General features: G+C 38.6%; 1 protein-coding gene across 2 annotated transcripts in view; it reads right to left on the bottom strand.

The window, feature by feature from the left end:
• The window catches only part of ZZZ3 (zinc finger ZZ-type containing 3), a 50,967-nt gene that overhangs the window by 7,964 nt on the left and 20,859 nt on the right, over nucleotides 1–22,144 (bottom strand). The window contains exons 3-10 of one of the 2 annotated variants that reach the window (XM_027649284.1): nucleotides 19,228–20,793; nucleotides 7,274–7,412; nucleotides 5,764–5,911; nucleotides 5,567–5,685; nucleotides 5,189–5,260; nucleotides 4,909–5,010; nucleotides 3,813–3,908; nucleotides 35–187 (exon numbers count right to left, since the gene is read on the bottom strand). In XM_027649284.1, the coding sequence (XP_027505085.1) occupies nucleotides 35–187; nucleotides 3,813–3,908; nucleotides 4,909–5,010; nucleotides 5,189–5,260; nucleotides 5,567–5,685; nucleotides 5,764–5,911; nucleotides 7,274–7,412; nucleotides 19,228–20,741 (2,343 nt within the window). In that variant the 5' untranslated portion in view covers nucleotides 20,742–20,793. The remainder of the gene's footprint in view (nucleotides 1–34; nucleotides 188–3,812; nucleotides 3,909–4,908; nucleotides 5,011–5,188; nucleotides 5,261–5,566; nucleotides 5,686–5,763; nucleotides 5,912–7,273; nucleotides 7,413–19,227; nucleotides 20,794–22,144) is intronic. The other variant, XM_027649285.1, reaches the window with a different exon arrangement.

Here is a 22,144-nt window from a genome sequence, read left to right as displayed (position 1 = left end):
GTAAGCAAGACATTCTCTGGTTTCAGTGACATACCGATACTTCCTCTTCTGCTGCAGTGTCCATATGGCTGTGAAAGCTGCATCTGTCATCATCCTCATCCATATAAACGGGAGGTTCATGGGATGTCATGAAAGTTGAAGGTTTGAAAAGATGTTTATTTAAAGGATGTTGCCGTCTACTTGATGACTAGGGTGAAAAAACGGTATATTTTTAAAAACGTCCCCTCGGTTATTATTTAAATAATCCTCATTGAGAAAAACCTGGCCAGAAAATTGGGCTTTTGCACTAAAAAAATCTATCATCCTGCTTCTTATTTTTACTTAATCTGTGTATCAGAGCCTTACACAGCTGGGGTTCTTCTCCCCATAACAAGTGAAATCAGATAAACAAGGCAACACTTCGGTAAAAAAGCAGCAAGGAAGAGCCCTTCCCATAAAACCCCAACCATCCAAACAGATCAGACTGACAGCAGGAGACAAAACACAAAGCAAAGCTGTGGCAATTCTCAAGACTGAGAACCAAAGCTCAAAAACATTAAAAAAACTGCAATGGTGTGAGTTTGAGACTAAACAAAGGAGTAGTTTTGCACAGGTCCCAGAGCCAAGACACCAGTCCATGCTGGACACTTCATCAACTTCTTCTATTTGTGCCTTGAAAAAAAATATAATCTATGTCTAGGCTAATTATCCATATTTCTTTCCTGGTCCAGGAGAGGAAAAGCAATTCATTCCACCATAAAGGAGGTTCCTAAGAGACAGAAAGAACTCTCTGAAGGTTTTTTTTCACTGTCACCACTTGGAAAAGGAACCTAAAAAACATTAGGTGAGATAAATTACTCCATTAGCATAAATCTAAAACCTTTCAACTTTAATGCTGCCTGAAGGTGTAGAATGCATGCCAGTTATAAAAGGCACTCAGCCCCTATTACTTATTCCCCAATGTAAGAATATTAAATATCAAAAAGAAGAATTTGGGGTGAAAGAAACTTTTTACTCAGCTACTTTGCAGACCAGCATCTTGACATTTTTAATGTCAAATCTGACATTCCTCAATTTAAAAAGAAAAAAACATCTGTGCAAATAAAAAAAAAAAAACCCAGAAGTATGAGAAGTGGGGTTTTTAAACAAGCAGAAAAGAGAGGCTTGTCTTACACTGTGCCTAGCTCCTAACATAGAGATAAAGCATAAGAAATAATTGCAATAGTGAGTACTTGCTTTTTTTTAGCAAGACTTTTATCCCAAAAGGTTCCTGTATCAGTTACAAACATGTAACACTACATTTATCTCTGCAGAGGGATTCAGCCTCTGCAGAGGGATCCAGTATTATCTGACAGTTGTGCACAGTTTAAAGCAAAGGCAAAGATCACACAAATTATCTCTGGATGTGTCTGTGCAGGGAGAAGCATCACGAGGAATTGGGATGAGCTCCACTGGCTCTGCTGGAATCAAGAAAGGAAAACTCTCTGTGCTTATATGGCAGCACTGTTATGCACACAGTTATGACCTAGGAATTTAACTGGGCATTTGAATTCTCTTTTTTTTAACATGATCTACACCTCTGCTAAAAAATGAATTGGAATACTACTTGAAAAGCAGACACTTAAAAATCATTTTTCCTCTGGGAAATGTATTTTCTGGATTAAGCTTAAAAGCAGGTGCACTAATGATATTGTATAAACATTAAATTGAAAATGATAAGCCATAATTGAAGAACTGAGTACTAGAGTCCTACTTCTCTGATGCAGGTTTATTTTCACCCACAGTAGATAATGGCTATACAGGAAAACAGACTCATGCATCCTGCTTGATTTCCTGTATCACTTGCCAGAAGAGACATTATGTCATATGAGTAGATAAACAAAGCAACTTCAACGAGATGTTCAAGAGCTGAATAGGCCTCTCACTTCTCCACTAACCATTTTAAAAAGGCATCCTGGGCAATCCCCACGGAGAAATGCAAGTATTTCCTCGTGAAGCATCCCTTTTGACACAATTCCTTACATTAAACATCTCTCTGCTTCTTATTTCCCCACAGCTCTGTGCTTTAAGCCCCAGCAGCCAGTCCCCACAGCTCTATTATTGGCAATAAAGCAGATTTACAGCAGTTACACTGGACGTGCATCCTCCAGACCAAAATTAGGACCAGCATCACAGAAGCATGGCCCAGGCTGCCAACAGCTCTTGCATTTCCTTTCTGCCACATTATGTTATCTCCACTGGAGACCTGGGAACAACTAGAGCCTGGTGCAGTGCTGTCAATCTGGGCTCTAAGCAGACAGCTCTATTAGCAGCCTGAGAGCTCAGTTCGCCCACAAATGCTGTTTATTTGATTTTTTTTTCATCTGCTCTGTTTCGTACACAGGCTACAAACACAAAGAGGAGATGCTGCCTCAGCCCAGAGCAGGGCACAGTGACCTTCCTCTCACAACCTGGCAGTGAGGAGATGAATCACTCTGGGAAAGCAGAGGGAAGGATTGGGTTTGTTCTACGTATAAAGCCCAAGAAAAACCTGCAGGAATGGGAGTGTTCCCGTGGTAGTATGAGAATGTCAAGAGTTTTCTAGAAAGTATCTTTTCCTCTTGGTTATAGTGGGCTTACAGAGCTTCATGGATCACTGTTCAAATTAGTGGGCAATATAGTTAAAATGTCCCCCATGCACTGATTAAGTAATCCCACTATTTATCAAATACAGCATTGCACACATTCTATAAAACAGTCTTTTCAAATATAACCAAGAGGAAGGAAGAAAAGACACGTGACCAAGGTAATTTAAAGTGGTGCATTGACATAAAGAACTCAGAGGATTCTAATTTTCAGAACTAAATTTTCCACGCCTTTTGAAATTAGCCCCACGGTATTCTTATATTATATGACAGAAATTGGCCCCAACTGTACAAGTAATTTAGAATTCTGGCAGATGAATCTCACCACAGTATTTAAGGTACCAGTATTTCCAGCTGGTTTTGTTGGTTCTTCTGCCAGAAAGCACTTTTCCAATAGACAAGGTGGCAGACAGAGTCATGTTACTCCACCAAATGCCACTGGAAAGGGGTTTTAATACTGTGGTAACAAACAAAACCCCCCAAAACAACAAACAAAACCACCACAAAACCTGAGACTGCCCTCTTTCAATGTCTACAGTCCTCAACAGTACCCAGGAGTACCACATTACTTAAAACCATGTGACTGACCTGCACAGAAATTTAGTCTTTTCTTTTGCAAATTAACATTTCTCAGGACTCTACTCTTTTCTCATCCATTCCAAGATCAGGAGAAGCACTGCATTTTAATGGTCATTTATATGGCCACAATATTTTAATCATCATGTTGCAAATCAAAATAAAACATGACATTTCAGTCTGAAGCCTATGATTGTGCTAATTCAGCATGCTCAGTTATATGTAATTTTATATGGGTTTGTTAATTAGAAGATTACTGTATAATATGAATTATAGGGCTTTTCTTCTTCCAACAGGGTTTTCATTATCACTTCTTGATCAATTATAGTAAATTTACAAATGAGGAAAGGACCCTAATTCAATCCTGTTAGTTCAGTTGCAATACATTCTCTTTTCTGACACTTCATGCCCCCAAGAGCTGTCAATGTGAAACCAGAATTACCATCCACCTCACTCCACAGTGCCACTGGCAAAAGAAAAAGATTACTAAGTAAGAAACACATGCAAGGTGGAACTAGTTAGTAAGAATGCACTCATCAAGACTTAAATCTGTTAAAAATGTTAATGATTTCGACTCAACTTGCACAGAAATGCAACCAGAAACAAAGAATTTCTGCTGTAACATTGTCTCACCTTTTTGGAATATAAATATAAGTTTGGAGTTCTTCCCGGAACTGGAATACCAGCTTTAGTCAGTTTAATAAAATATTTTTGTACTCTACTGGCAACCTAGGAAAAAAACAACATGGCACAGTCAGCTGCCAAAGGAAATGTAAGTGGGTCTTCACTTTAAAGTTTTGCCAGTGTTGCTACACTGGTTCAAAATATTAGGACAAGAAATCCTCCATTTTTCCTTTGTGACAATTAATCTAACTGGTACCTATCTTGCAATGCTGCATTTGTACTGTTTCCAGATACTCTGGCAGCTTTCAGAGGAAAAAAATTACCATTCTTTCAACATACACAGAAAAAACTGTGATAGAAAGAACTTTAGTAGCTTGTTCCCTGCTGAAGCTGAACTTAACTCACTCTTAACAATGGCAGGTACATTGTAGAGAGTTTCCATGCAGAAAGGATGTCTATATTTTATTTATGAAACATGTAAGCATGCCTTCATTTTTTTCAGATATGGAGAAATACACCTGTAAGCATAAATATGATCAGAGATGAGGTAATCCTGCATATTGAAATACTTCACTGGGCTTTCAGCTGAAACAGAAGAAATTAAAATATTGTAAACACACTACATCAGCATTTTTTACTTCTTGTCAAAATGGAGACATCCTGTCATTTTAGGGGAAGAATTCCAGTAAGTCAGATGCAGAAATACTTGGTGTCTCTATATCTTTGTCCTGCTGTGGACCTCAGGCCCAGTACAGAACTAATTCTTCTGTCTGTGATATGATTCTGGAGTACTGAGGAGCAGGAAATTCAGCACCCCAGTGTAACACAGTCTGAGCACAGTTGGTGTCACTCCATTTTCTGCATAAAATTAAATGCATGCTATCAAAATCTCATGAACAACCAGGTCTGGCAACTTTGTCATGGGCTCTGGGGCACTTTTAACATTCTATATTTGAGATGGAGTATGAGGGTCACATTGCTATTAGTGAACTGCAGGTCCTGCTGTTACATTCTGTGATTACTGAAAATATACTGAATTTTCTTTACTGATAGTAAAAAAAAAGTCAAGAAAAGGAATTGCTTCTCCAAGTGTTTAACCTGTTACCTGCTTTGCTGTTCTGTTTCCCAGTTCATCAGCTATCTTCTGCCACCGTCGGGACTCCACTTCCTCTGGTGGATACTTCAAAAGCAACTGCTCAAGTTTTTTCTAAATCAACAATGAAAAAGAATAAATACATTTTTCCTAGCAGAGGTATGGGTTGTCAAGAGGTAAGTATCTACAGACATGTGACCCTGAGCTCCCAAGTGCTATAAACATTGCCACACAATTTGCTTTTATGCTCCTGTGTGTTATCCCAGCTACAAAATTAAGAGTTTCCCCTTACCTGTTCCTCTACAGTCCACAGCTGGTTAAAAGTTTCAGGTTTGGTCTCATCACAAAGTCGCCCTCTTATCATCTGCTCAAATACAGGATAGAAAATGGAATAGGTGTTTAGAGAAAAGTATGGTCAGGATAAATGCATTTGAACCCTTCTCCTCCCTGAGTATAACCAAACCCACACCAAATGAAGGCAGGAGAATTTGAAGTAAAATTTGCCTAAACCAAAGGTAAGTTTCCAGATTTGAGGACATGAATGACATGCCAGCACCAATATGAACATCTGAGGTAACAGGTGAGATTCACATATGCATATTGAAAAATAAATAAATAAATTTAAAATTACTACTCTGTCAATTTTTTTTCTTTCCTGTTTAATAACTACCTGTGGACGACTGTTGGTAGAACCTTCTGGACCATCACTTAAAGGCAAGACAGAGTATGACACAGACTCCCCATCCTTCTTGGGATCCAAAGGACTTTTTGGTCTTGCAGGTATACCTACTGTGAGCAACACAAAGAATTACTAAACCTCCCCACTGGCCATTTCCTTCTCGTGACATTCGCCCACTTTTCCATTACCTTTGTCAAAAATCAGCTTCACTCTCCTACTGTTACGTTTTCGGTTCTTGAATTCTCTCTCAAAGTTCCCAAGGCTAGTGGTGTATTGGTCCCAGGAGATCTCAGGGAGCTGAACAACTCTCTGAGGATATGGAAGACCCATATCAACCTGAAAAAAACACCAAGAATGCAAAGTGAAAAGCAATATTTAACAGCATTGCTCTACACCTGAACAAAAGCTACAAATGCTGGAACGTTATGAAAACCCGACACTGCTTTTAGCTAACAGCAGGATTGGAAATCAGAGCTTTTGAAGTGCCATGCAGCACACAGGCTTTTTAAGGAGAAGGTTTCTTTCAAGAATAATACACAACAGTGCATATAAAATATGCAGCGGCACGGTCAATGATGGCTTATCGAGCAGACAACTTTGAGCTGAAATAGGTGTCTCCAACTTCAACATCCTGTTACTGCCTATCTGCTTTTCACTAAACATGCCATTTGCTCAGGATCTGTGCCTTTCTTAACACAGGAGCCCATAAGATCCAGAGTTTTATCATCTGATAAAACACCTGAAATTTTCCCACCAAAGAAATCAATGTCTGTTTTACACTGATTTTCCTGTCTTACACCTAGAACAAAACTGTTGTAAAGCTCACCTCTATAAATAAAGGTCAACTCTCTGACTATCATTCCTTTGGTTTTGAGACAAAAATATACCAGACATCTGTCTTCAGCATTCCCCCATAAAATGACTATCAAATGCAACACTCTTACATCATGCACACTATGAACTCCTCTCAGAATTTAACAGAAAGGCTACTACTGAAACCAAGGGGCTTCCAGGTCTCTACAACTCTAGGAAAAGAGCACCATAAAACACCCACTTCATTCCTCACTCAAATACAAGATGTTGCTACCAGACTAGAAGGTCAAGTATTCAAGCTGAAAACATGTTTTCAGTATTCCTGTTACTACAGGGTTGGGTTTTTTTTAAAGCTTCAAAACAAAATGTTTCCTTATCAAACTGAATTCTCCTCTCCCAGACAATATTCTGTTGTCTGTAACTCAGGTGTGTTTTCAAGTGTTCCTTCGGGTTTAGGCTACAAACTACATCTCCTGTTCTTTAAGAAACACCCTAAAAAATTCACTCAAAGCACATTTCATTTCTCACGTGAGAAAAATTAGCAGTTTTTGATCTGATACTTCCCAGTCGCCTGCAGATTTCAGGTTGTCTTAAAATACCTACATTACGATTAAGAAATTTAAAAATCACATTTCTACCTACCCAAAAGAGGGAAAGAAAGCGTATCTAATAAAACCATTGAAGACCTATGTCTTACAGATCTAAGAAGAAATCAGAGGGCTATTGCTGCACAGCAGATAGAGGACTTAAAACTCATAATTTTTATGCAAGTATACACCTATATTTATGCAAGAATACACCTATGCTCCGGTTTCTATAGATGATGAATTACTAGTTATTAAAAAAAAATTCCAAGTAAGACTTAGGAAAAGCCCATAGAAATACCTTCTTCTGGAGTCTTTCCACAAATCCAATAGGATCTTTCAGTGCTTCTCTCTGGTGTCTGCCTAAACTTTCAAGGTCTTGAACTGCTTGAGTCCGTTGAGCCTCGAGTACAGCAATCGTCTGTAACAGTCTCTGATAACTACAGAGACAAAGGAAAACATCTCACTGATTGGCCTTTCACAGAGACCCCCCAGCTAAACACTGGCCATGGTTAGCTACTCCCAGATTTCACAGCTTATCTGAAACATTTCATAGACATTTTACTGAATTATAGTAAAAATATATCAAATATGTTTGAAGTAGCAGGTGAAATAGAAACCCGTAAAGAAAAAAAATTCAACTCTCCAGTGATGTCCTATAAATGTAAATTCTGTACTAGCTAAAGCAATGTGGTATCAGGGACAACCTCTACTCATATTCTCAACAAGCTTTGCTTACAAAGTTAAAAATACCACCCAAAAAATGACCTAATTTCTCTTCCACTTCACTATCAGCTTCCTTCCGCCCCAATAAAAATTACTCTACCACAGAACTGGAACATTTTGCTCAACCACGCACAGGCTGGACAGGAATGGTTTGGAAACTGCATCTCAGCATTTTGTAGAGCAGAACACAAGAACCATTTATGAAAGGCAACAATAAACCAAGGAAGGAGTGATTTGCAAAATAAACACAAGGAAACCAGATTCCTCTAAGAATACAGAAGTTGAATGAAAATGTTGGTGTCCCCTCAAACCTGCCATCCCAGATTCACACCATTTGGGCTGTTCAACACTTTTGAGCATCCCTGATGTGACTGTTGTATCTGCACCCCAAACTGGTTTGGATGAAGCTGACTCAGAGGCAGGAGATCACATATTTTAACACAGCCTTTAAAAAACAGCTACCTACATTTAATACCCTTTATTAGCTCTAAAGTTACAGCTGCCCATTTCTGACATTACCCACGGCCCCCGTTGTTGCAAATTATTATGTATCGACCTTTTTTTAATGAAAATGTTTTCTGACATTCAATATTACAACTGTAATTTAGTCCAGCACAAAATACAACCTAACACATACTAAAATCAGGCAAGAGCTATTCACTGCTACAGTATTTCCTAAGTTTTTTTTCTATTCCCTTATTGCTAAAGCCAAGCCCAGCACAGTGAATTCCACGTGTAGGACAGAAAAGATCCAGAGGTTACTGAGCTAATGCAAGTTTTCCAATGGACTGCACTAGTAATTGGGTAAGGGTGTAAGTGAAGTAAACAGCCTCAAGCCAAAATACAGGCTTTGTACCTTCAAATATTTAAGTTTCTGCCTAGGCTGCTGCTTCCCTATGAAAAAAAGGGTCATTTTCTTTCCACTCAGATGTAACATTTGAAAACATAAAATAAAGCTATACTTTCTGAAGTTTAAAACTAAAATAATGAGCTGGTTTAAAAACAGTAGAACACAATTCTGCTATGAATTCATTAGTAGTTATATTAAATAGGCCATTAATATATGAACCTGGACCACAGACAGTCTGTTTCCATCAGCAGGTGCCAAAACTCAGGTTAACACAGTCACGGTAACAGAGGCTCAGCAGTGTGCACAAATTTGCATCTAAGAAAAAGGCAGGTATTTATTTAACATTCTTCTCTTGAGCTGTTTTACCTAATTTATTCAAACTGTATTTAAGCGACTGCTTTTCTAAAGGAAATGGAACGAAAAGAATAATTTCATTTAAAATATTAAAACATACAGAAGAAAAAAAAAAGCAACCAAACGTTGGAGATTTAAATGAAGGGATAATTGAATGATTCACATGTGTAAAGTAAGGGATGAAATCATCTTAAGGAGGTGGCCTTAAATAATTTACTCTGAACGGAAAGAAATGAGTTTACATTTGGGGAGAAACAACAACAAAACAAGAATATTGAACTCCAGTGACTTCCCTCATTAAAACACTCGTGTGACCCCACTGGTCTTCACGGAAATAAGCAAAAATACAAGGATGTTGGGATCATTTAAAAACATGACACGGGATGTTGATCTGTGGCTACAGAGCAGCAGGACAGTGATCATTCAAGAGAGAAAAGGGGTTTTTGAACAAACTGTTCCTACAGAAACATCTCCCAGCACTGTTTTACACCTCTGCTATGAAGTGGATTAACTTGGAGCTATTGCCTTTAACTTCCATGCTCAGTTTTTACAGATTAATATATTCTGAAGCCCTGGCATAAGACTGCAATTTTACCAGGCCATTATCAGAAGTACTGAAATACACAAAAATGTGCATTTTGGGGTCTCACATTGCCAAGGGAAAAAATTGAAAATACCACTCCTGAACCACTGCCTTTTCAACTCCACCATGACTTTTGAGAGCACTCCATGGCTGTGTATCTTAAGTTTCAAACCAATCCTGTTTCTGCAGGTTTGTACAGGCTCTCTGGCCCTCCATGACTGGAATAAAGCCAAATATCTCTCTGAAAAAGCAGCAACACACACATTGAGCACTTTCTTGAAGCCTCTGTCTGTTCTGGCCCCTAAAGTCTCAAATGTTAACATAATGTTTCTACACAAAACACACCATGTGAATAATTTCCAGGATTTTTATAAAAAAAAAAAAAAAAAAAGCCAGCTAACAATTTTACTACCCATCTTTCCAGGTTCTTTGTAAGTAAGCACAGTTCTGATTCAAACTACCTCCTGCAGTTGTGTTAAAATTCTCCAAAATTGAAAGGCTAATAAAGGTAAAGTAACCAGATCCTGCAAAGCTGGCTCCACCTTTCAACGAGGCAAAGAGCAACCAGCTCTAAATCATCCAGCTACAGTTCCATCACTTGCTCTGAAAGGTCTCTCAGTAATTACCAATAAAAATTATCTCACATCCTTTGCCGAAACAAAACAAACTCATACAACTAAATAACCTCACAGCAACGTCCCTTACACTGACTAAGTCACACTTTTCCTCAGGGCTAAATAAATAAATAATAACTTGTTGGCACATAAAAATCCCGGGGCAGTTTTTCTTTGCAGGAAAACTTTCGCTCCAGAGAATGGAATTCTTGTGTTTTCACAATCCCGGTATTGAAACACTCTTGTAATTTTTCTTAAATTATGTTAATTGCCAGGAATCTTCTTGAATCATTCAGTATAGTACAGAAACAGCTCCAGTATCTCTATGCTGAAAAACCTTGATTAATGTGGTTTTTTGAGGGACTGGTATTTAAAGAAGGAAAGTTACTTCTTACAGATTGATAATGATCAGCAGGAATTCCTGCTGCTCCCATTTTTTCTTTTGCAGTGATAAATATTCCACTTGTTCCAGCAGTGAGCAGGGGCACAGCAACCTCCTCTCTTGCCTGTGACAAAGCTTGAGAACAGCAAGGCATGTTTCTTAAATTTACTCTTATTTTTTATACTAAATGATTGGACATCAGCCTGGAAAAGGGGCCACATCATTCAGCACTTTTAAATAAATTACTTTCATTATCACAATAAGGGTCATTCAAGTCACAGAAGCCAGTCCCTCCCTGCTTTCTGAAGGTTTCCTTTCCCTTGAAGAGAAGACTGTACTGTACTTTAAACCTTAATCAAATGAGTGAGATGAGAAACTGATACTACAAAATGAAGATTTCTAACTTTTAGGTACCTAATTTAAATTAGTGGATGGCATAAAGTGGCTGTTGATTACATTCACACCAAGAAAAAAAATCAAAATCAATTAAAAATCAATATAAAAAGAGAAATTCACTTAAAATTCCTTTATCAACTTACTTGCCTCACATCATTTAGTACCTTGCAAAGAAAAGTACTTTGATGCCTAAATAAAAGAAGTGATTTATCCTCTTGACTTACAAAATGCTGTGCAGTTGGTGGTCACCAATTCCCACTCCTAAAACTAACTGCACTTCTACAGTTATACAGTTCACACTATGGTAAGAGGTGTAGTATCATCAATTTGAGGGCTTTGACAGTAAAAATATGTGTACCATAATTTAGAAATACTGATCAGTTCCTGTGCAGGTAGGAATTGTTTCACATGAAGGAGTATACATGTCTCATAATAAAACGTGGCTAAAATATACGTAGAAAAAACCTTGTTAATTTGTATTTCCAAGAGCTGTGACACCAAACCCATCTGTATCAGTCACATTTGAGCAAGTCTTTGTTTCATTGCCATCTGCTGGCACTCCAGCAAAGTACAGACTACAACCTGCTCTCCAACACCCAAGTCATTTATTACTCTGGATTTTGGTTTAATAACAGCAATTCAGGAAAAAAAAAATCCCTTATTGGATCCTAAGACAAGAAAGTATTGGATATTAAACATAAGCCTGTAAATTATTGTAGGAAAAGGGAAACATTAATTGCATTTAGAATTTCCAAGTTACCCAAGGCAGCTGTGTAGTTGGAGGGACTGGCTCCCTGGAGAAATGTGGGGAGTCAGATCAAACACAACTTTGTCATTTCAAAGCAGCGAGTGGGGATTTTTGTTTAGGTTTTGTTTGTGCCCACAAATAACAGAAAATGCTCTCAGCTTTTAAGGCTGGCCTGAAGTCTTTGCCAGTGTGACAATGCAGTAATTTTGACCTGAAAGTTTCTTGCAAATTATTCTGCTACTCATCCAAGATTTAAAAAAAAAATCTCTAATTTTACCGTGGAAAGGGGCTGGGATTCAGTGCTGCACTTGGAGGATGAACAGTGGCCCTTCTTTGATCTCCCTTCAGAAACAGAGCAGAGTTTAAGGGCATAATCAATAATAACAGTACACACATCGACCCCTGGGAGGACTCAGAAAAGCACCTTTGCCTGGAGAAAGCAGCATATGGCAGGTTTTTACTTACCTAAAGCTCAGACACTGACCAAGATAATCTACTTACAGCCATTTCTACAACTCATCACGGAATTGCTTCCTACTCTGGCTTAACCTCCTTACACACACTGTCATTTACTGCACTTTCACTGCCCATGTTTAGTATTTGTGCTTCAGACCTTTTAAAATATTTCAAAGGTAAGTAAATAATTAAACTGCATCTCCATTTTATACATTAAATGACTGAAGTATACATTAGATGGCTTCTCCAAGGAACAGAACACAAATCACTATTTCTGACTGCCATCCTCACACCTATTTAAAACAGAAACAGAACCGAGCCAAAAAGCACATTTTTCTAAAGGACATTTTTAAGAAACCAACAAATCCTAAAGCAAAACAAAAAATCCCACTGCAGTGTTTCATCTGGATGCAAAAGAACTATTTTTCACTCCAATTCTAACTTTCACAGCTTCAGACTTCACATTTCAAGCATCTGAACAGTATTTCATTGGTTATGAACCCGTGATGTCCCCTTCTTTCTTAAATTCCTAACTCTTCCCCACAAACAGAACACCCACTCACAAATTTCTATGGGCTTCATTCTTGGCAAGAGCTGTCCAACACACTCAGCACGATTTACTATCAGCTGTACAAAAGCACCTTCATCAAATATCCACATTTCCAGCAAGTTTTCAGAATTTTTAGTAGCAATTAGGTCTCTGTGCCTCTAAACAAACATGGAACTTGTTTCAGTCTTGTCAACAAAACAGCATCCACCAGTCCTCCCCCACTTAATACATTTTAATACAGGCTTTTGATCTTCCCCCTGACAGCATTTTCCAAAGTATTTGTCTACAGGACTTAGCAGGGAAAAAGAAACAAGTCCCTGTCATTCCTCTGTTTTCAAGGGTTGGATTTACATGAGATAATTCCTTCCCAAGGGGCACAGACAGACAGACAGACTGACAGACAGACAGCACATCCCGATCTTTTTATCCTCCCCTCTCATCCTCTCTAATGGGAAGGTCCCAATTCCTTTGCAGAGGGAATACACCACACAGATTCCTCCAGAACACACACTTAGATATTCCTCTCCAAAAAGATGTTGGGGAAAACAACCCCTCAGAAGGGGCTCCTGACCCAACTGTACAGAAATCCTCTGATAAAAAGGAATCAGAGACAGTTCACAACACTGATCACTGAACTCCCTCAGCTCACTCTACATCAGTTTTTGCAGGTTCTCACCCAAGGATGACACACACATGCCCAATTATTTAGGTGCATGTTCTTGCCACAGGAACAAATTAACCTGTTCCCCTCAAGTAACTGAATTACAAGAATTTTACATACAACCATGAGTAGATGAATGTTCTAACAGCAATACAAAGCATCATTCACTCAACATTCTTTGGCTAAAAATGGGGAAGAAAAGTTAAATAAGGAAGAAAATTAGTAAATGAGTATTTTTATTACTACTCACTATAATAAACCATGGACACAGTTGGTCCTTGGCTCAGGAAGCATAAAACTTTCAAAGGCTGTTAGAGAAAACAGCAATATTTTCACCTTGAACTATCCAAAGTGAAATAAAGGTGTGCAATCATGAAAAATCACAAACCACCTGGTTATTCCTGCCACCAACAAAGTTCAAAGGAAACCAAAAAGGAGGATATTTCCTACTGAAGCCAGTAATGGGGTAATTTCAAGCTGGTTTAGTTAAAAAGTTCAGGTACATCCATTCTCACAGCACAGGGCACAAACACCATCTTCTCATTTTCTTGGTGGCCTCGTTATGCTTATTAATATTTTAGTGAAACACTTGTCCACCCCTTCCAAACAGGGCATTATGGTGACATAATTTATTCCTCGTGCCACCACAGGTGCTTTACACTGATATAACTGGCATAACCACATTTTACTGCTTCTTTTAAGTGTTCCTTATGCATGTGGCCAAAACCACAGTCAGAGCTTTCCTCTCCACACAGCAGTGCTGGGTCAATAAATTAATGCCCCATCTTTTCTTAGTTTTCTCTTTTTTTTTTTTAATCAGGACCAAGAAGTTCCACTTGGTTCTGATATTTGTTATTGCATTTGATATCTGATGCATTGCATGATTGCATTGCATTTGATATTTGTTTCCAACTGGTATTTCCTACACCTCAAAACCATTTTTGTTATTTACTGATACTGAATTTTCCGGCTTAGATGAATTCACTAACGAGGAGCCTTAGAAATGGTAAGTATTTCCAAAATTAAATTTTTACATTCTTCTGGATTAAAACAGTAATTTTGGGGTGGTGGTAGTAGGGTTTTTTTTTTTTAGAATTGTGTATTTTCTGCTTCCATGATTTTTGATCCAAGTGGGAACGACAAGTGAATTCCTGTGTGTCCTCCAAAAACTGGCAGCTTGGAAAGGGCAGAGACCACGAGCACTGTCTCTAGGAGAGAAAGCAAGCAGAATGCAACTGCTACTCTTCCCATTCCACAATCAATCCATCAGCCCACACATCCAGAGGTGCTACACCAAGGCAACCAAGAGGGAAAAGCAGCTCTGTGCTGGAGTTCCCACTCTCTCCCAGGGCTGGACTGCTGCAACAGGAGACTCGGGGAGGTGGGAGCTTAGGCACAAAAACAGGCAAAGCAGGAGAGAATTCCAGGGGTAATGGACACAAATGCAAGAGAAATCAAGCTTTGCTTTCCACTTTTAAGTGAGGACTGCAGGGTCTGCTGGTGCTGTTCCCCAGGATTGGGGTTGGCAGCACCGTCACTGTGTTCAGAGAAGCAAAAACCCACCTGACAAATGCACTTGACATTTAAGGGCTCCCAGAGTGTGCCCATCAGCAGGCAGGGAAAAGCTGAGGCAGCACATGCCCAAGGAATTATCTCTTGCAAAGTAACAGCTCTGGTGTTTATTGAGTAGTTTATGTGATTATAAGACATGATTCTATGATTATACAATACTCTTAAGCTAGACCTTAACCTACAGTCCTGCCAAAATGTTGTGTCACATAACTTTCCCATTGACAAGTCTTTATAGACAGAAATTATTTTATGAAACATGATAAAGTATTGCTGGCAGTAAAAAAATCTCAGTATACTTCATATTTTAAGCTGTAGTAAAATATGAGGATTTCAACAATAAATGTGGTCACGTGCCTGTTACAATATCACATTTTAATAACACAATTACCTGCAAAACCAAACTGGAGTTGATCAGAAACTCATATTACAAGTTTCTAATTGATTTCCATTACATTTCTATTTTGCAGCAGCTGCAGCATTCAACTTCTACATGACTTTACTTAAAGACACTTTTATTTTTTGTTCCTTACTTAGAACACAGACCAATCTACCAGACTGTAGAAACTACTGTCTGAAAAAACACCCATTTTCCATATGTTTTAGTTTTACAGGAATAGGGAGTTTAAGAAAAATATCACTGTATGCCACGCCACTTTTGTGAAATGAAGGATGAATTAAAACACACTGTAATCTAATACATATGGTATATATGCATTTTTTAATTATTAGCTTCTATTTTTCTTCACCACTGAAAATGTACACTCATCAATTCTTCTGTATTGATGTTACAGTCTATAAATTAATCAGAGGTATTAAATCTTCTACTACAAAAAGTATTCACTTGATTTACACCTATTCCCTTTCTTCCTTAAGATGAAAAAAGTCAGAAACAGTTCCCACAGACTAAAAGTGTATGTCTCAGGAAAATGAAGAATTAGCTGTTCACAGCTCCATGACATGGTTACAAAGGAACATCAGGAGTATCTGATTTACCTGGACATTGACATAAATCCCTACTGTGTGAACAATTTTACCTTAATTCTGAGACATATAGCTGATATATGGGGATAATTCACAAAATTGATCTAATGTTATTATTATTATTAGCCAATATATATGAAGAGAGACATGGATACTTGGTCTTTTCCACTTAAGGAAAAAACGTGGTGCAGGTAAAATGAGAAGATGAGAGACTTGGAAATTTAGGAATAGGATTACATAACAGTTACACCTCAGGAATATTCTGTTTAAGGCAGTTCTTGAATAACTGGTACTGCAAGGGGCACCAAACCCTATTCTGACAAGCCAAGTGCAGTCAGATGAACTTTTATGCAGAATTGTTTAATCTGATTCTTCAGGAGAAAATCTGAGTGAATAAAATACCAAACCTATACCACAGGAAATGTCACAAACGTTTCTTTTCTCCCATTTATACAGTATCAAAAGTGGATCAAAAGACAAACAGCATTCCTGTGAATTGTCAAGTGTATATTAAATCTGACTGTATGATCCTACAGGGTCCTCTGTCTTTCCAAGGTCTCTGCAACAATACAACCCATCACAGGGAAGAATTCACAAGACTGGCTTTTCAGAGGTGTATTAAAATCTTCCATTTAATCTGTCTTCACTTTACATGCCAGTGCAGCTATTATGATTTTAAATACTATCAAGTAATAAAGAGACATGAAAATACCCATCTACTGAGCAAACACAAGGTCTTAACTCCTGCAATTAAATGCCTGCAGGTAACTGCTTGTATCTAATTCTTCTGTTTTATTGATCTCACCCACAGGTCTAAGTGCTTCCTGTAAAGCCAACTGCACTTCACAGAATTCCAGAAATGCACTGTATAACACATTATATGGAGGTGAAAACACAACTCCTCAATTACATTTTCATCTAGAAACCAGAGCTAAAAGTCAAACTGAGATTTTGAGATTTCTCCCCTTGTGCAACCTAACAGCTACCAAGCATTGCAAATCTCCAAAGCAAGTAGAGAGGAAGAAGGAAAAAAAAAAAAGAAAAAGGGCACTAAATGAAACATTGGGCAAAGGGGAAAAAGTACTGAGAATAAAACAGTGAACAAGATAGAAAATTAAAGTAAGCTACTGCAGAATGAGAAAGAATTACACTATAAAAAGATACAGCAAAGAGATATGAGAAACTCCTGAGGAAAGACATATGCAAAATTCTGAGCACAGCATATAAAATTCAGCAGTGTAAGAAGATTTAAATCTACAAGTTCAGTCTTGATGAAAGCATCTCAAGAGAAAATGCAAACGGTTCTGAGCCAGAACATAGAAGAAAAATTCTCAAATATGCACCAAACCATATTTCTCTGAGAGGAATTACAATACACAAAAATTCCAATTATGTGTGCAGCAACAGAAAAATTAACATTAGCAATACTTTACAACTACACAACCCCCCAGATCAGTGTGTTATTATCTACAAGAATGTCTGTGTTGTGGTAAAACTTCTGTTTAGAGATCTCATATCTGTCTTTGTAGGAGAGATCTATTTTAATAGAGAGGTTGTGGGAACATCCATCATTTCAGCCTTCTCTCTGAATAATAATAGTCTGTAATCTGTGATGATTATTTTTCCCATTATATAATCCAGTTTTCCCAGAAATTTTAATACATGAATGTTGTTCAAACATGTCAGGATTCAAAAAGCACCAAAATTCGTACAGAAATACTACAATATACACTTAGTTGTTCTCCTTGTAGCAAGTCTTATCAACAGCTCTTGAAGGTTTTGGGATATTCATATTTTATCAAGTCACAATAATTTCTTGGAGAGTGCAAACAGCTGTATGAACATGCATGTCATCAAACCACATAACGTAACAAGGAATAATGTAAGTTTGCAGCTATATCAAATTGCTTCTATGACACACAGGAATATAGATTTTTTTTTTTTCTTCTGTGGTAACATTCAAAGAATGATATTAATGCCTTCTTGGAGCTAGACAAGATGCTAATGTCTCTCTGAGTTGGTTTTTAAAAGAGAACAGAGATATAAACCAGAGAAAAAAATCAACCATTGTAACCCCAAACTGATGAAGGCCAGGAAAAGCAAAGCTGTGCAGCACCTGAAGCTCTGATGAACAGAACACCAGCAATACTCTGCTCAGCCAGAAACACCCCAGGCAAAGGGAAGAGCCTTTGCCTTAAGCTAAACCTACATTAACAGCATGGAAACCCTGGAATTCTCTGCATCTGCCTAATTCTGCTAAAACTGCCTGATGTGATCTCTGCAATTTTTTTCCTAATAGATACAAAAAATCCCCCGTTGCTCCTGGATCTGTGTGCTAACATCAGAGACAGTCATGTTACACACAGACATTAAAGCATCCAAAGAACTCAAAAGACAACAGTCCATTTTTTCCATTTACAATTTAGGGAACAACAATCTGTTTTCTATCTACCAGGGAAAGTGTCCACTTTGGACTGAGGGCTGAAGCTGCAGATATTTGATCGTTTATTTTGAAATCCTAGTTTGTCTAAACCATGCTCAAATTCCAAATTTTCTGATTAAAATGATTTATTCAGATCCAAGACCGAACAAGATTTCATTATAAAAATAATGCAACTCTAATATCAAAACCCCAGTCATGCTGGATTAAACAATCATCTGTGCCTTGTGCCCCATATCCACAGGATCTGTGCTGGGATCATTCACAGAAACTACCACCAGTGGCTCAGCTCTTCAGAGGAAGCAAACTGAAGATCATCTGCATTATATAATAATAATAACTTGAACATGTCTATATTTACATTTAACGAATATAAGTAGCAATGTAGACGTAATTTACTCTGGACAAAGTTCTGGAATTGCTGCATTTGATCAATTAATCTTCCTTAACACAATAACGATGACTCTTTCTCATGACACTCTTAAGAAAGTATCCAACCTTAAATTCTATGTACAGCAGAATGCTAATTGCATAAGCTGTATCTGCAGTGCCTATTGGATAAATATTGCTGATAAATCACTGAAATCTAATTAAAAGTTATTATACCTTTGGTTTTATCTTTCCAGCTAGTTTTTAAGAGAAAAGAGATAACAGATGCATTTTTAAACAAAGAAAAACCTCCCCCCAAAAAAACCAAGTTCTGGCTTAAAAACTCCTATTGCTAGAACTGTATAAACCACATTGCTGTACCATACTGCATATTAAATAGAGTTTAATTTCGTTTGAGGTAGAAACAAGGAAGAAAAATGAAGACTGAAGAGCACGAAAATTATAATAAAGCACTGAAATTTTTGTGGAAGGACTTTAAATACTTAATGATTTATATATATATTTTTGGTAAGAAACAAAAGCAGAATTCATGGTTACCATAGTTACACATACTCTTTGTTGTGTTTCAATGCCACATGATCTGATTCAAAGTAATACACATCAGGCTCTTCCTCATCCTCCTCTGCAGTGTGGATGTTGGCACTCTCTTTGGCAGATGGAACATATCCAGCAACAAGCCTAGTCTCAGAAAGTGGCTTTCTTAGTCCATCACTCCCATGATCCCCCGTATTACAATTCCTCTCTTTTTCATTCTGTTTAATTTCTTCGGACTTTTTGGGAGATCCACTGATATTATTATTAATACCTACAGGGACACTCTTTTCAGTAGGACTAAGATTATTCTCCTCGACCTGCCCGTTTTCTCTGCAGGGGGAGTTATTTTTAGTGGGGCTGCTTCTGGCAGGGGCAGCCCTTCGTGGGGAAGTTCTCAGCGTGTATCTGTGTTCTTGGAGTTCCAACATCGACGTCACCGGGGCTGGGACACAGTTCAGCACTGAAGGATGTGGTTCAGGTTCCCCTGAGATTGATGCACTGTCATGATGAGCACTGGGGTTGCTATTGGTGTTTTCAGCACACTGTTCCTTAGAGGCACTACTATCTCCTACAACATCCACCTCCTCCTCCGAATCCCTTAACAAAGATGGCTGGAGTTCAGAAAAGGACCCTGGAGCTGGCTCGTATGCCTGACCACCACGCTCCTCAGGCGAGCAGTCATTTATTATTTTGTGGTCCTCTAACTTTACCTGTTCTTGGGAGTTTGTGCAAGGCACATAATGGTCTACAACGCTGTCCTCTTTGCTGTTGTTGAGCAACAACGAAGAAGGGGCAAATGAGTTTCCATTTTCTGCTACTGTTTTGTCCTTGGGCGGGCGGGAACCAGCACTGTTCTGCTTCGCGTTCCCGTCAAGCTGACAGTCATCACAGTTCAGAGAATTGGAGTCTCTCTCTCCAACTCCATTGACAGTCTGATAACCTGCAACCTCTTCGACGACTGCAGAGTTATTAAACCCTTCTGCACAGACATTCACCTTTTTAACTTCCCTTTTCTCACAATCATCCAGTAGAAGACACCGGCAAGCTCGCTTAGTCCCCGCGGGGGCCGCGTCATTGTCCGACACCAAGTTCTTGTGCTCCAATGACTCCTTCTCTGCTTTGGGAGGCAAGTCTTCCTCGGAGCTGTTGGGTGCCTCCGAGCGCAGGCAGCGCTTGATTCTCTTCAGGACCGGCGAGACAGGATCTGCTGGCTTTTTATCGCTGTTTTCCACAGTTTGTTTGTCAACATTATCCTTCTCCGAAGCAGACAGCCCTCTCTTCCTGGGGCTCACCCACGATTCCCGAGCGCTCTGTTGTTTCAGATCAGTAGTTCTCCCACCGTTGCTGCCCTTCTGAGTTTGCACAGACTCTGGCCTCTTCTTTGGTGACCTGGATCGGATCTGAGGATGGGGTGAAACCTCCTCTGGGTGAGCGATACTCCGGTTCCTTAATGTTCTACCACAAAAGTTTTCATCCAAACCATTTAAACCCACTGTAGATCTTGTCACACGAGTAGATCGAGAAGCAGCCATACTATGGCGAGTCCCCTAAAGTATGTTCATCCTGATCCACTCATTGGGAAACCTTCAACAAAATGGAAACAAAACAATCAGGAAAAATACTTAAAAATCACCTCTGGACATGGCAAATCTAAAGAATATTTTGTCACAAATGTACCAGTGTAAAACGGAGCAAGCCCATGCAATGTATTCACACCACTTCTTCCTGTGCTGTTTCCTTAGGTCAGTAAAAAGTTTTCCATCTCAGCTACAAAGTAGCTGACTTGGTATTTGTGGTTGTTCTGGCTTTAGTACTTGTGTGGGAATGTTGTTCATATTTATGCCTTATGCAAGGCTGGAATGTGCCACTTGGGCTCTAGTTACTAAAATACACTGGTTTTATGTATTGTACCTATGTTATAATGTATTGGTATTATTGTCTGTTCAAGTAAGAGGTATGGGATTGCATTCTTAATATCCCACTGTTTCCAGCTACATGGTTTCACACACTGAGAAGTAAACCATTAAAATCACATTTGCTTGCTCATTTGTTGCTTAAAGCAAAACCCAATCACTCATTAATGAGAACTGCAATTCTAATTTAACAGGGAATTAAAAAAATAGAGCACACCAGTAAAAAAAATACTTACAGTCATTTAAGAGTAAAAATGAAATAAAACAACATTTCTGAATCAGAATCATATAATCATTCCACTTGAAAAGGACTCTGGGAGGTAACCCTGCCCAACCTCCTGTTCAAATGAACATCAGGACTGAACTCAGATGTAGTTACACAGGACACTGTCCTCCACCAGCTGGGTCTTGAAAAAGCACAGATATTCCACAACTTCTCCGGGCAATTTGTGCCAGTGTTTGTCTTTATAATGAAAATATTTTTTCTTATCCCCAGGTGTATTTTTGCATCACTTACAACAAAAAGCCCGGCTCTCTCAGCCATCTCCTCTGAGGTGCCAGCTGGTTTCCCAAGTCTCCTCCCCTTTTAAACTTCCCATGAGATGAATCATCACCGATATCAGATTTAAGTAAATTCAAACTCAAAGGTGAGTTTCAAACATCCCATTAGAGGGTGTCTGTACTTCACATTTCAGGGTGAAATGCAAGAGTATTCGACAACCTCGAAATAACATTTTTAAGAGAGATCAGTTCAGTCTCACCCTTCTACTCATTTAGTCTTTAAAAATTCAATGTGTCAAACTGCACATCACCACAGATCTGTCACAAGAGCCATGCTAATGAATAAATTCACATTTGTGCACAATGGTCTTCTCTTCTTCATCTACCAAACCCCGGGTTATACAGACCTGTTCAACTGACACATGATGTGAAGCCTTAAAATTTTAAATATGGAATCAAACCTTTCCCACGTTACTTAGAAAGGCTGAAAATGACAAAGGGAGAAAATTGTTTCAAGAGGT

Source organism: Corapipo altera, unplaced genomic scaffold (assembly GCF_003945725.1).
Source record: "Corapipo altera isolate COAL_440 unplaced genomic scaffold, ASM394572v1 112, whole genome shotgun sequence".
In the NCBI taxonomy this organism is placed as follows: Eukaryota; Metazoa; Chordata; class Aves; order Passeriformes; family Pipridae; genus Corapipo; species Corapipo altera.
Note: the sequence above shows the minus strand (reverse complement) of the source record. Positions and strands in the feature narration are given on the sequence as shown.